Here is a 14001-nt window from a genome sequence, read left to right as displayed (position 1 = left end):
AGCCCAGTCTCTGCCACCCCCGTTTTTGTCATCCTTCCCTTGGCCTGGCTTCTTCCTCCCCATCAGTAGATCTGTTGAGCCACGTGGCCTTTGCATTTCACCCAAGCTGTGGCTCCCTGTCAACCCCCACCCTCTTAGCAGTTTTTCAGACTTGCATCTTGCCCCTCACTGCCTCCCACCCATGACCTCCCTTCCTGTGTCACCCAGGAAACAGAAGCAGTGATTAATCTCCGAGCCCCCTTGGCCACATCCTTGCCTGGGTGCTGCCTGTGCCCCTGGGGGGCCGCCCCAGCAAGTCTCCCTCTGTTTTGTGCATAAGGTAGTCCTGTCATTACACAAATGAGTTGCACTGCTGACCCCGTGATCCCGCCCCCCACCCCCACCCCCTACGCCCCTCGAACCATGTTCTTCACCCAGTTTCCAGGCCGTCACTCCTGGCTTTCCTGCTGCCTTGGGCTGCCTTAGTCTCCTTTGCTGTCCCCTCCTTCCGTAATGCTCGGCATGCCCCTGGGCCCTGCTTTGGGTATCTTTCAACAGTCATGGCTCCAAATCCCTCCCATCTTCTCTTTACTCCCAAATGGACATCCTCAGCTCACATCTGTCCCTGGAATTGAATCTCAAATCCAGTCAACTTTCCACCATCTGTGCTGTGGTGTCTTGTGGCATCTCACGATCCTTCTGCTTGTCCAGTCCATGTCCTCCTTTGTTCCCTGTTCCTCCTCACCTTGCCCTCTGATCCTTCAGCAGGTCTGTCAGCTCTGCCTTTAAAAGGAAGGATTCAGAATCCAGCTGTTTCTCATCCCCTCTACCACACCACACCACACTGTCCAGCTCCTGCGGGGGCTCCTACCTGGCCTCTCTGCAAGTCAGATCATACCCCAAGTCAGCACTCTAAAAATGGCAGCCTATCCCCCTTGTCTTCATCCTGTACCATGTTGGTGCTCCAAGGAGGAACGTGGTGCTTTGAGGCTCTGGCCACCACAAGTCTCAATGATGTAATTCCAATAGATCCTTCTGACCCTCCACTGTGGACTCAATAGCAGGGAGATGAAGAGGACAGTGACTGAGAGACCAAAAGTGGCCCGGCCCCGCCATCCTATACCCCTGCCCTTAAGTCTCCAGGCCCACATCCTCCTTGCCGATCTTGTTCTAGTCAGTTAGGCCTTGCAGCCACCCTCTTCTCCTGTCATGGCATGCTTCAAAGGATTCTCACAGCCCGGAATCGAGCTGGGTCTTGATGCAAAACAGTAAGAGTCTTCAATGTTTGTGCCGTACAAAGGAATGCAGAGATACACGTCCAGTGCAGCTTTCATCTTTTGGGACTTGGCTTAGCCATTACTTCGACTTTCCTTACTCCTCTCCTTGTCTGCCCCTGCCCTGTGTGTACCCACAGATGCTGTGCCACTCCACCCAGAGTGTCCTGCAGCTGTGTCCAGCGTGTCACACACTGCCCTGGCAGTGCCCAGGCTCGTGTTGGACAGGGCCTCCCCGGCCGATTGTATGCTTTCAGTGAGCGCTTGCCGGACAAAGGCAGTAAGGGCTGAAGATAGACCCAGCCCTTTGAAGAGATGTGCATGAGACACATGTATGCTGTTAGCTCCTGTGCCTGCAGCCAGCTTAGTCTTGCCCATTTTCTCACCACGTACTCCATTCCAGCAAGAAGACATGCCCCTGGCGTCGAAGGTGTAAAATCCTGGGCGATCTCTCCCATCCCACAGTAGAAATCAGAACGTGTCCTGCTGTGTGCAGTTCTTCTTGCTTGAGTTCTTCTTGCTTGAGTTCTTCTGCAGTGTATGAATCTGAAGTACATGTGCAGTCACTCTTTGGTGTGTGTTTGGGGTTTCTCCGTAGCATCCGTTTTTCCTCCTGACTATCCTTGTCGCCCAGCAGCTGACCATGCCACTGCCTCGGTACGGCTCCGGGCAGCAGCCGCTGATCCTGCCCCAGTCCATTCAGCTGCCGCCTGGGCAGAGCCTCTCTGTTGGGGCCCCCCGAAGGATTCCTCCACCCGGGTCCCAGCCGCCAGTCCTGAACACCAGCAGAGAGGTAAGGGGACCCCATCTGCCCGTTACCCTGGGGAAGGGGCCTTGCCTCACCAAGGTTCTAGCCAGCTAAGAACCCCTGTGTGGTAGAAAGAGCCAGTGGCTTGGGTATATGCAGGACTGCCAGGGCAGAAAGGAATGTGACTGTGTGGGTGGCCATCAAGGGGCAGGTCCTGGGGACTCTGAACGTGTCAAGGGCTGAGGGCCAGGAATCAGCATTCCTCCCCAGCTCCCCAGGAGGCCCTGCTGTGGGTGACCATGCTTCATTGGCTCTCCCACCTCACTTTAAAAAGAATAAAATTTGTGGTGGTTCCTGCTCCTAAGAAGAAGCCCTCTTTTGAGTCTGGCTTGGAGGGGAGGGGCTTGCAGATTCCTGCAGAACAGGGGTCCCAGCCCCTGGGCTGCAGACCTCTATTGGTCTATGGAAAAATCGTCTTCCATGAAACTGGGCCCTGGTGTTAAAAACCGCTGCTCTAGTCCCACGGCCCTTGCCCCCTCTGCCCTGGGTGTGGTTCAGTGAGTCTGGGTGGTCCACTGTCTCCAGGGCCTCAGATGACAACATGTTACTGTTTGGTCTCTTTAGCCCTCTCAGATGGAGATGAAAGGCTTCCACTTTGCCGACAGTAAACAGAATGTCCCTTCAGGAGGCCCCATGCCATCACCACAGACCTACAGGTAAAGCCACTCCCTGGGGACTGTGTGCTGCTTAGCTGAGCTGTTGCTAGAGCCACGGCCCAGTGGCTCAGAAGAATGTCTGGGCCCAGGGAGAGCTGTCAGCGCTCTGGTCCTTCTGTGCGCCTCACGTCACTGTGGCATTTCGGCACTGGATGCACTGGTGTTGCAGTTAAACGTGGGACAATGAGCAATCAGGAGAGTGGTTTGGGTTTTAATCATTACAGTAAGATGCTCTGGATTGGGGAGCTTTCTGGAAAGGTAGGAAAAGGAACTGCTGACATTTAGTAGGCATCAGGACTGATGTGACTTCCCATCAGATCCTAAAAAGAGGACCCACTGGCCGCAGGGCTGCATCCCAGCAAGGGGAGGAGCATGGCCTTTCCTGCGTCTCTTTCCCCGGATTTGCCCTCTGACCTCTGCCAGGGGACTTTTATTACTGGGCTCGTGGGGTCATTCCTTCCACACTACAAACCAGCACCCGCTTTTTGCTTCCTTTGTATCTGTCTCCACCCCCGGTAACCGTCCCAGGTCCCCTCAGCGGGATACACAGGTGGCTCTGTCGGATGCTGGCGAGAGCATCTGGTCCCACTGCTCCCCCTGTGCAGGTGTGAAGGCAGCACGCTCTGGCCCTGGGCTCCGAGGGTTTGTATAGTCAGTCGACCCTTGTTACATGTGGGAGATTCCTGAGACCGCTTTGTGTTTGCAAAATGAGTGAAACAGATGTGCCTGACCCATGGTACCCTGTGAGAGGTTAACACCCCTACTGCATGCACCACGAGGTGACCCCATGAATACACAGGTACTTGTGGGCCTGAGGAGTGCTCTGCAAGCCAGGCCTCTGTGGTTGCGAGTTGCTCCGGCTGCACCCCTCTGCCCTGCTGCCCTTTGCCTGTCAGGCCGCCGCCTCCATCACAGCATTCCACTCTTGTTCCTCCATTTCCAGAGAAAGGGGTTTTTGTGGATTTTCCTCCCATTCCATCTTTTCTGTTCTTACTTTCACTCTCCTGGCTTCATTTATTTCTGTTTTTAGTATTTGTTTTCCTGCCATGTCTTTCACATAGACCAAAACATCAGGACTGTGTGGAAAAGATAGCTGGACAGCAGCACCCACCACGGAGCGGAGCTGGGAGGAGGAAGGCGGCCGCAGGTCTGAGCACATGCTGTCCTGCTGCTGCCACAGGCGGATCCCAGCAGCCTCTGGCTACAGAGCCTTCCTCAAAGAGGCAAAACCCAGAGAACAGAAGCTCATGGGACAAGAATTGCCTGTCTATGTAGACGTAGGAATGGCAGCAGATTATTCTTTGGACAGTACTTGGAAAGTGGAAGCCTTAACTAGAAGCTTTGTTTTGATGGTGTTTTAGGAGGGTTGGGAAAATTGCTATAATTGTGTAAAGCAATGTTTCCCAAAGTTTTCTGGAACTAGAGCTGCTGAGATGTGCCCTGCAAAAAAAAAAAAAAAGTTTCTTTGGTCAGGTCCTCGGGGGTGTGCTGTCTCTGGGGCGGCCTGCCGGGAGAGGCACTCGCCAGCACAGAGGCTGAGAAGGCCTGGGTGGAGAGTCCTGTTGAACTCCGTGCCCATGGCACTTAGGCTTTTGGACGGCAGAATTTTTTTCCCACGTAGCCCCTAATTAACATCCCTGGGAACTAACTAGTGGTCAGTGGAACACATTTAGAAGCATGTCGTACATTTTTGTTCCTCCACCCCCTCTTCTGGCTCAGTGTCAGGCTTCTAGGCCTTTTGCCTGGGGCACTGCACCATGTTGGTCCAGAGCCTGAGACGGCCAGTGTCCCTTTCTGCACAGCAGGACAGCCGTGCCCACCTGCACAGGGCCCCAGCCTCCCTCTTTTGTGGTGTGTCTCCTTGAGCTCTGTCCTGGAGGTGCCGCGGTGGTCGCTGACAGCCACTCCCTTGCCCTGCTGTGTTCTTGGCTGTCTTAGGTCTGTGGTTTTTTTCCCCATCAAGAGGTCCAGAGAGAGCACCTCTGACCCAGGCCCTTCCTTCCTCGCGCCTCCTCCATGTGCTAGGCTTTGACTCCATTTCTGTGGTGACACGTTGTGTATTCTCAACCCCTGCCTTTGGTTTTTTCAGGCCTAGCTCTGCTAGCCCCAGTGGGAAGCCCTCTGGATCAGCAGTTAACATGGGCTCTGTGCAGGGACACTACGTGCAACAGGTAGAAGATGGCTTTCCAGACCCTTCAGCCCTGGACATTTAGGCCCGTCTCCAAGCGCCAAAAGAGAAGGGACTGTCCAACCTATCTGAGTGCTCCTTGTCTAAAGAGAGCCATGCCCTAGCGGTTAGAGCACGGAACCAGGAGCTGGGCCATCCGCGTCCCTCCTGGCGAAGGCATTTCTCCTCTTGACGGGCGTCTGGATCCTTCCTTGTCCTGCAGAGAAGGGAGGATGCTGATTCCTCTGAGGAGGTGACGCTGGAAGGTGGACTGGCCCTGGCAGGTCGGGGCTGTGAGGCACTCTGGGAGACTCGGTTAGGTTTGGGGTCAGCTCTAGAAGCCGGGGTGCGCGAGTCAGTGGTGTGTCTCGTCTTTGTCTTGGCTGGGTGGGATCACAGGTGAAATTAAGTTTTCCCATTTGATTATGAAAAGTACATCTCAGTGTCTTTCCCTGCAGGCACTATTCTCTTCACTAGTCTCTAAAACGTGCTGGGGCTCAGAGCTTAGGCCCCTCAGACCTGGGTGTTTCATCAGTCACTGTGCCTGGCTGGTAGAGGTGGGAAGTGATTGCTCTCATTGGTTCCTCTGGGGGTCATGAGAATTGTGTGGAATAAGCTTCTAAAGCTTTCTTCCAGAGTTCAGACTTGGAGGGCGGGGAGGAGGGCAGATGTGCTGGCTGCTCTGTGACTTCCCCATCCCACCCCCATGTAGAGCCACAGACCAGGGGAGCCCTGACTGGGAATGGGGTCCCAGGGAAAGGTTATAGAGTGGGAGTTATGGCTGAATCGAGGCCAAAGATCTGGGGCGGGAGGCAAGTCTGCCTAGGGCCCCAGCAGACAGTCGGGGCCTCCGAGATGTTCAGGGGGCACTTGGATCTACTCGAAGGGGCTTTTTGCTTGTGGGGCAGGATGTGCACTGATTTGAAAAGGTTCTTCAGCTGGCCTTGGGACTAGAACTGCTTCCGCCCTGGATGTGCCATTGCGGAATTCCTTGTGGAGGACTCGGTGTCTTCCTGCCTCTCCGAATCACTGCACTCGGGACTCATAGGGAGGGAACAGGGACGGCAGTTGTGCCACTTTCCTTACTAGGAGGGGGATTTGTAAGTCTGGTCCTTCAACCAAGGGATGGATGACTTAGGGGAGCTTTCCCTGCATTCAGGAGCAGGAAGGGAGTGGTGGGAGCTATGTATCCAAACAGACGTTTCAGCATCAGGGTCACTTTGTTTTTCCCGTTCATCTGTCCAAAGGCAAAACGAGTGGATGAGAAACCCAGCCTGGGAGCCGTGAAGCTGCAGGAGGCCCCCTCGGCTGCCTCCCAGATGAAGCGAACTGGAGCGATCAAGCCTCGGGCTGTCAAAGTGGAGGAGAGTAAGGCCTGACGGTGCCTGGCTGCCACCTCGCCTCGCCCCACTGGGGACGGTGCCGTCACGTGGCCTCAACACAGCTGACGCTCGGGAGCCTCACCAGATCCACCGTCCAAACACCTGGCCTGGACTGAGAGACCTCCCTCCTCTCTCCACTCCTGAAAGCTCTGTCATCAACCAGCTTGCACCCGTGGATATATGGCATTGACCCGCTTGCTTTGATTATGAAACAAAAAAGCAAATGACTCCTTCATCCCATCTCCTCCCACCGTGACCGTGGAGTGACTCGCCTCCCGTGCAGTGCAGATCCGCCCTCCCTGCTCCTCCCTGTCCTGCCGCGCGGCCAGGGCACCTTCTCAGCAGTGCTTCCGGCCCAGCAGCCCATCCCTAGGCACTGTGGTTTGGCAGCAGGGTCATTTTACTTTGAGGCTTTTTGTTTTAAAAAGTAGCCAAGGTTTTTACAAAGGGCAAAGGAAAAGAAAAAACGCAAGCTCCGTCTGTATAGCTGAACTTTTCTACGTTCCTCGCCAGCCCCACCCCTCCCTTCCGTCTCCAGTGGCTTCCTTTCGCCTCTGTCCTGTTTAATTTGATACGTCACTTTGATACCTTAAGAGATGACTCTTAAGAATGCATCCCCTCCTGATCCCCCAGCTGGTTCACCTTTGAAGTTATTTGCAAAAAGAAATGAAGGTTCTTGAGGGCACCCATTGTGAGCACTCTAGTGCCTGGCTCCCCGCCTGGGAAGCAATGGGGTGCGCAGAGCAGTAGGCAGGTTGGGGGTTGCATTTGGGTTCCAGCTCCTGATCTGATGAGCCCAGGGCGTTTACAGGCAGCCCATGAAGTTGATGACGGTTTTGGCAAGAGAATCACACAGTATCCCTGTCCTGGGCTCTTCGAAAGCCAGTGGATCTGGGCACCAGGGACAAATCATGGAGATGGCTGCTGGTGGCTCCCAGGTTGGCCCAAATGGGGCAAGCTGACGCACCACAGGTCCATCCCAGGCCCCGTGGGCTCTGCTTCTGAGGCTCCACACCCTGCCCCTCAGGGACGCTGTGTTTTTCACGCACTTCTTTCCTTGAAGCCTTCTGTAACCTGTCAATTTCCTTCCTTCCTTTTCTGGAGCCTGCTGCTTTCTCTGGACCCGTCTCCACCTCCCACACAGCTCATCATGAACATCACTCCTACTTGATGGAGGGAGTGGACACTCGTGTGGTCCCCAAGTGAGGCCACTGGGAGTTGGTTCTTCTCCTCCTCTGTTTCACTCCCAGCAGCAGACCGAGGTTGTCGGGACGGGAGGGCCTGAGCTAAGCAGCAGGCATCAGTCTCAAGTCTTCAGACAGCTGGGCGGGGCCAGGGTGAGGCTGAGTGCAGGGCTGACCGCAGTCCAAAGGGCCTGCACAGCCTCCGGGAGGGCAGCACCTCCAGGCTATAGGGCTGCCTCCAAACAGAGGCTTATGTGAGCCATGGTGTGCTGGGCTTGTTTTTACGTAAGAAGGAAATCACCCCAGATTCTGTCATTCCAAGGAAAGGCGGGGGAGCAGTTCAAGTTTCTCAGCTGTTTTTAGGGATCACTTGAGTGTCTACCTTCTCCTCCAGAGGAGGCTGGCTCAGAACACAGTGTGGAGGGGACGGGGTCACACCCGCCCAGAGGCTGCCCCAGTGTCTCATGGGCACAGGACAGCCATTTCGGCTTGGGCTCTAAGCTGTGTCTAGTGTGGAACATGGGAAGGAGCATCTTAGGAACTGTTGAAGTTATTTCTTACTTCTCTCACAAGTCTAAGGAAGTGGGAGAATGGCCTCCTACGAACAGCACCAACCCCGGAGCTGCCTGGGAAGGGGCAGTTTAACTGAAAGACGCTTTACTGTTCACCTGTATCTTTTAGCAGCTCCCCTCCTGCCCTCACGTTGTCTTTCCCTCTTCATCCCGTCTTTACTCTTGAGTCCCTTCCCGAGGGGTGGCCCACCCGGAAGTTACGGGCATTTCCTACCTGAGCTTCTTGTCTGCTTTTCCTTCTCCCGCTGCAAGCGGCTGCTTGTGGGCATGGGGTGAGCCCTCTCTGTCCCCACGCGTCCCCTTTGCCAGGCCGTTCCTGGGTGAGCCCAGGCCTGCAGGAGCCACACATTCATCTCCACCTGGACACTTGAGCCACATGGCCAGACCCCTTCCACCTGATGCGGTGGTGCGTGTGATTTGTTGAAAGAAAAAGCCGCCTGGATGCTGTTAAAAACTCAAGATGTATCCTTCAGGTGAACCTGGCATCAGACCCACAGTAATTGCTGTTTGAGAAAAAATAAAAACAAAAAGGTCACCTGTTCTCCAGCCCTTTTCTCTCACCCGGTATTTCCTGCCTTTCTCCTCCCTCACCCCAAATAAAAACAAAAACAGAAAAAAAACTAGAATTTATTTATATGTATTGATGTTGTAGGTCTAGGTGAAAGAAGTAAATGTTTCACTGCTCTATTTATATATCATGTCTGAATTCTGTGCAGGAAAGGCCAGGAAATTGCATGTGAAGTGCGGTGCAGTCACCACCTCTGTGTCACCTGAGCTGTAGTCTCTGCTGAGATGCAGATTTTAAATGAGACACTGCGGGCTAAGGGTAGGCTTCAGGCCTCCCAATGCCCCACCCCCTTCCTTGGTCTGATTAAATGCAGTTCTTAGTGCAGAGACGTTTTAAGGTGCAATATATCTCTTCCTTTCACGTGGTTTTAGAGCCAAGCTCAAGGTAGTAGGACATAGGGTCATTTCGTTTTCAAACCCCCGTCCATCCTCAGAGCACAGATACATGCAGAGGCTTCTGTCAGGATACCGTGGGGCCTTGGTGGGAACAAGTGGAGACCAGCACTTCCCTTTTTTGCTGCTGAGGTGGGGAGTAGAGGGTCATAACTCCCTCACCTTTGCCTGCTAAAGTCGCCCTCCTCCCTATGCTGGCAGCTCTGCCTTGGCCATCGGGCGTGTGGCCCATTGCTCAGCAACCAGTGGCCTTGCGGTGATACCTGTCCACCGCCCACTAGAGTGGGATGAAGTCCAGAGTGTGGGTGTGCGTCTGAAACGCTCATCCACCCACTGGGGACTTCTCTGCCAGCTGCATCATTTGGTTTGGTTTTCTTAACTGTTGGCTCTCCCCCTCCTCCCCCTGCCTTTCTCTTTTTTTTTTTTTTTTAAACATTCGTATTGTTTTTAAACTTGGAATTCATAAACACTATAGCTCTAGGTTCCTTAAGGGAAAAAACAAAGGATAACTTTATTATTTCACATTCAAGAAAATCGGTTCAGTTCCAAAGCTATGGTCCTTCCAGCCACTTTTAGGGACCCTGGGGTACCTTGTTAAACGTTGACATCAGTGCTCTCCAGCTATGCTGTCGCCCTCCTGTCTTCTGGATCTGCCTTCAGGACAGTCAGTGACACCTTCTGGAAGCTGGGCGCACACAGGTGCAGGGCTGTGCTGTGGCCTGGCCTGCTGCAGCAGTGTGGCAGCTGTGGTGGAGCTCCTCCCTGCCATTGGTTCCCCTCTGCCAAGTAACTGCAGGCTGCCCCTCAGATCTTTATTTGTCCCTTTTCACTTCCTGCAGAGCAGGCCTGAGTTAGAGGGTCTGTTGGAAATGGCCTTTGAAGACCAAGGATACCAGGGTATGTGTGCTCTGTCGTGAATGGGAATGTAGGCTTCCAGAAAGCCAGCTCTCGTCCGAAATGTGACGGACCTACACAGGAAGTCATCCAGGACAGGAGTGGCTCATTGTTGGGGATGGACACTGGCCCAGCCATGCTCTACCAGGGCCACCAGTGCCTGTTGGGCTGGTGATATTCAGGCACGTGAGACCTGCTGTTCACCAGTTCACCCCAGTTGGTGGCCTCCAGGATGGTAGTGGCACCCCCCGAGCCCCATCTTCAGCATGTTCTGAAGCCTCGGAATGGGAATTCCTGCTAAGGTTCTGTGTGGAAGCCTTTCTCCCATGGTCTAAAGGGGACGCTGTCCTCAAGCTTTTGACCTCATGCCTTGTGTAGTAAAAAAGGATTTGGGGGTTTTTTGTTTGGTTCTTAAGAGGGTTGCGTTTTGTTTTTGTTTCCTTTTGTTTATGTTTTGGCCTTTCCTCTTTGTCTTTTCATGTAGACCAGATATTTGAAAGGGCAGACGATGGCTAGAGGTGTAATGTGCAGCTTGTTTATACATTATTTCGGGAAACTTACCTTGGGTGGGAAATGGAATTGTGGATTCACCAGGCTGGTGCTGGCACACCCTCGCCCTTTCCCTCCGGTTCAGTACCTATTGTTTCTCCTTTCAAATATGTGATTGTACTAGCTCTTTCCATATGAAAGAATTCTCCTTATTTAAATAAAAAAAAAGTTAAAAAAAATAAAGCTGAACATGCTTTCTCAGGTTGTATGCCCCTCATTTCTCAGTCATTTGACTGGAGAGACCTACAGATCAAAAGTTCTAATTTTACAGAGTTCGCACAGAAATCAGGAGTGGCACGGCCGGCACACCTTAACAGAAGCTGTATGGGTAGAGAAGGGACTGGAACCCGTGGTTAAGGAGCATCTTCAAAATGCAGCAGCATCGAGCACTCTCCACTCTCTTCCCACAGATGGCATCTGGCTGTGCGTGGTGCCAGCCTGCAACCCCACCACTTGCAGTGAGAAATGGGCTGGTCACAGGAGGTAAGCATTTCATGTGGTGTGTTATGTTGCCACTTGTAGTAGTGCTTTTGCAGGAAGTAGAGGATGATCCTGTGCTCTGGGGTGGGGAAGGAGCAGGCCAGGCCTGGGGTAGCAAAGGGTAATAGTTCAGAATGGGTTGAGGCAGCAGTTCTCGGTTTTGCCATTGCCTCACTGTGTGTCCTGGGGAAAGACATTTCACCACCTGAGTCACAGTCTCCTTAACCATAAAATGTAGATGGTAATGGTATCAACTTCATGGGGTAGTGTGGATTCAGAGTCACTAGTAGCTTTTGGCTTAGTGCCTAGAACCAGCTCAGAAAACTTAATTACCTCCCAAGAAATAAAATGCTGTTTCCATGAGGAACCCCAGCCTCAACTTCCTTCTAAGCCTCTTGACTATGGATGAGAGTTGGGGACCTGGGCACAGGCATCTCAGCTTCAACCAACCACACTCAGTGCCCTGATTGACTGCTCCCTAGGGACAGGTGGCTCACAGCCAGCCCCAAAGGAGGCTAGTGCTGAGGTTGGGGGCCTGCAAGATGGAGCTCTAACTCCTGAGGCACCACCACTGTTAGCATGCACCAAAGCTCAGCGGCCCAGCCCCACTCCCTCCCGGGGCCCAGGGAACCCTCCCTGCCCACTGTAAACACAGTTGCCTGCAGGCTCTGGCCACAAACCCAGGTGAGCCCCAGCTCCTCCTCTCTCTCTGGGATCTTGGGTGAGTCACATAACCCCTCATGGGTAAGCCATAAGGAAGTAACCACTACGTTCGCAACTGGTGTCACCTAATGCTATGTTGACGGACATGGAAGAAAAAATCTTGCAGACAGCCAAGAACAATAATTAAGGTTATTAAACCCTTAATAGTGTAGACAGGAGTAGTGGTCTCTATAGATTAACATATAAATAGACCAGGAGATCAAGAAGGGGTGAGGCTGAGAAGAGTGATCCATTAGCCTGGTTGCATTGCTGTCAGTTACATGCTCGGTGCCCATCCAGGCAAAAGATGGGAAGGGGTGCAGTCAACCAAAAGTACCATGTCAGCCCCAAAGCAGGTCTTTGGGAAGGCTCTTGACTCTGAGCAGAGGGGGCTGGAGAGGCTGATGGATGAGGAGGAGCAGCCCTGGGAAGGGAGGAAGAAGCCTCCGACTGGAGTTTCTCCTCCCTGGAAGCCTTCTGCCAGGGAGTTTAAGAGAGATGCCCCCACTGGAGCCTCTGGTGGTCTTGCAGCCCCCACCATGTCTGGTTTTTTTGGTTTTTTTGTTTTGAGACAGGTGTGACCACAGCTGACTGCAGCCTCGAGCTTCCTGCCCCAAGCGATCTTCCTACCTCAGGCTCCCTTGTAGCTGAGGCCGCAGGCAGACACCAACAGGCCAGGCTAATTTTTGTATTTTTTCGTACATGCCGGTTCTTGCTATGTTGCCCAGGCTCTTCTGGAACTCAAGCAGGCTCACTCTATCCTCCTGCCTCGGTCACCCAAAGTGCTGGGGTTACAGGCGTCAGCCACCGCGCCTGGCCCTAGGTCCCTTTTAAATGCACTTACCCTCAGCCCCTCCTCTGCTAGATGCATGTGCAAGCAGGTTCGCGGCAGCGATGTTTTTTGGCAAGAAAACTAGGGTCTTAGGGGAGTGGGGGCGTGGGACTGTGGTCCCAGCTGCTTGGGAGGCCGAGGCGGGAGAATCGCGTGGGGCAGGGAGGTCGAGGCTTCAGCAAGCTGTGGTCGTGACACCACTTGAGCCTGGACGAAAGAGCGAGACCCTGTCTCAAAAAATTAAAGCCAGGCGCCATGGCTCACGCCTGTAATTACAGCACTTTGGGAGGCCGAGACGGGAGGGTCATTTGATGTCAGGAGTTCGAGACTAGCCTGACCAACATGGTGAAACCGGTCTCTACTAAAAACACAAACAGCCGTGGTGGTGGCGGCGGGCGCCTGCAATCCCAGCTACTCGGGAAGCTGAAGCAGGAGAATAGCTTGAACCCGCAAGACGAAGGTTGCGGTAAGCCGAGATCGCGCCATTACCCTACAGCCTGGGCAACAAGAGCGAAACTCCGTCTTAAAGCCAAATTAATTAATTAATTAATTAATTAAAAGATCTAGGAGCAAACTGGCGCGCCGCTGTGAGACGCAGAATTAAGATCTCCACGCCAGATGGAGTGAAAAAGCAAGGAGAAGATGGGTGGGAGCCCACTGCGTTTTTAAAAAGCTGCACGTTTGCTTAGAGTACACAGAAAACCTGGCGCACAAAGCACTAGCACCCGAGGGAGGGGAGGTCCCCCCGCGTTTGACACTTGCTTCTCCCCGGGCCCGGTGCCTTCGCCTGCTGCGCACGCGCGCCACCGCCCAGTGCGCACGCGCGCTGCTGCCCGTCGGGCCCCGCAGGCGCGGTGAATCGAATGTCGAGAGGGCGGTGGGCGCTGCGGTGTGCCGAAGCTCCTTGCTCCCAACCGTCGGCTCAGTCCGGCGGTTCCGAGGCCTTGCTAGGCGCTGTGCGCGGCTCTGCCTGGACTCGGAGAAACTCGGGTACGTTTAGGGACACCGGGGATGAGGGCCCAGCCCGAACTCGGGGAGTCCATCAGTGCGGGACGCGGGTGAGCGGCCTGCGGACGGGCTGGGGCCAGGGGCGTCCCCGTGTTGCCTGAGTCGGAGCCGGGGGCGGGGTTCGGGCCCTGGCAGGTGAGGCGTCGGGGGCCGACCGAACCCCGAAGTAAGAACTCCGCGGCACGTGCAGCACTAGGGAGGAGGGGCGTGCCCCGGGTGCAGCCTCCGGAGTTGGTGGCCGGGACAGGTGTGGCCTGTGGGGAAGAAGGGCCGGCCAGGGAGACGCGGTCTGCAAGGGGAGAGGAGGCACTTCCACGACGGATGGTCCTCTTGGGAGGAAGGTGCTCAGGGCAGATGCAGCTCAGGGAGGGAAGAGCCAGAGCTCGTCCAGGGTAGATGGGGCCAGCGAGGTGCCAGCGGCCAGATGCAGCTGTGTTGTGAGACAGGGACCCCAAGGCTGATGCAGCTTCAAGAGAAGCAGAGCTCAAGGGAAGATAAAGCCTTGGAGGAGAACTTGGGGGCTCAGGATGCTAATGCACCCTCCAAGAGAGAAA

The 14001-nt window shown here is 54.3% G+C and overlaps 2 protein-coding genes and 1 non-coding gene across 15 annotated transcripts in view; all 3 read left to right on the top strand.

Moving 5' to 3' along the window:
- Nucleotides 1–10614, top strand: part of PRRC2B (proline rich coiled-coil 2B) — a 120262-nt gene extending 109648 nt beyond the window's left edge. For 5 of the 11 annotated variants that reach the window (XM_017499034.2, XM_017499039.2, XM_017499038.2 and 2 more), the window contains exons 29-32: nucleotides 1888–2046; nucleotides 2626–2717; nucleotides 4807–4888; nucleotides 6132–6716. In XM_017499034.2, coding sequence (XP_017354523.1) covers nucleotides 1888–2046; nucleotides 2626–2717; nucleotides 4807–4888; nucleotides 6132–6263 — 465 coding nt within the window. In that variant the 3' untranslated portion in view covers nucleotides 6264–6716. Of the gene's footprint in view, nucleotides 1–1887; nucleotides 2047–2625; nucleotides 2718–4806; nucleotides 4889–6131 lie in introns of all 11 variants that reach the window. The other 6 variants (XM_017499041.2, XM_037728042.1, XM_017499042.2 and 3 more) reach the window with 4 other exon arrangements.
- Nucleotides 986–1071, top strand: LOC119467027. The gene has a single exon (XR_005195547.1). It is a non-coding gene; the product is annotated as a small nucleolar RNA SNORD62 (small nucleolar RNA).
- Nucleotides 10615–13148: 2534 nt separating the features above from the next.
- Nucleotides 13149–14001, top strand: part of POMT1 (protein O-mannosyltransferase 1) — a 22967-nt gene continuing 22114 nt past the window's right edge. The window contains exon 1 of one of the 3 annotated variants that reach the window (XM_017499044.2): nucleotides 13149–13429. Coding sequence is in view for 1 of the 3 variants with exons in the window: in XM_017499045.2 (XP_017354534.1) it covers nucleotides 13303–13429 (127 nt within the window). In the remaining 2 variants the exon portion in view is untranslated. The remainder of the gene's footprint in view (nucleotides 13430–14001) is intronic. The other 2 variants (XM_017499047.2, XM_017499045.2) reach the window with 2 other exon arrangements.

The sequence above is a fragment of the Cebus imitator genome, unplaced genomic scaffold, assembly GCF_001604975.1.
Source record: "Cebus imitator isolate Cc_AM_T3 unplaced genomic scaffold, Cebus_imitator-1.0 Scaffold254, whole genome shotgun sequence".
Taxonomy (NCBI): domain Eukaryota; kingdom Metazoa; phylum Chordata; class Mammalia; order Primates; family Cebidae; genus Cebus; species Cebus imitator.
This window is presented reverse-complemented; position numbering and strand designations above follow the sequence as displayed.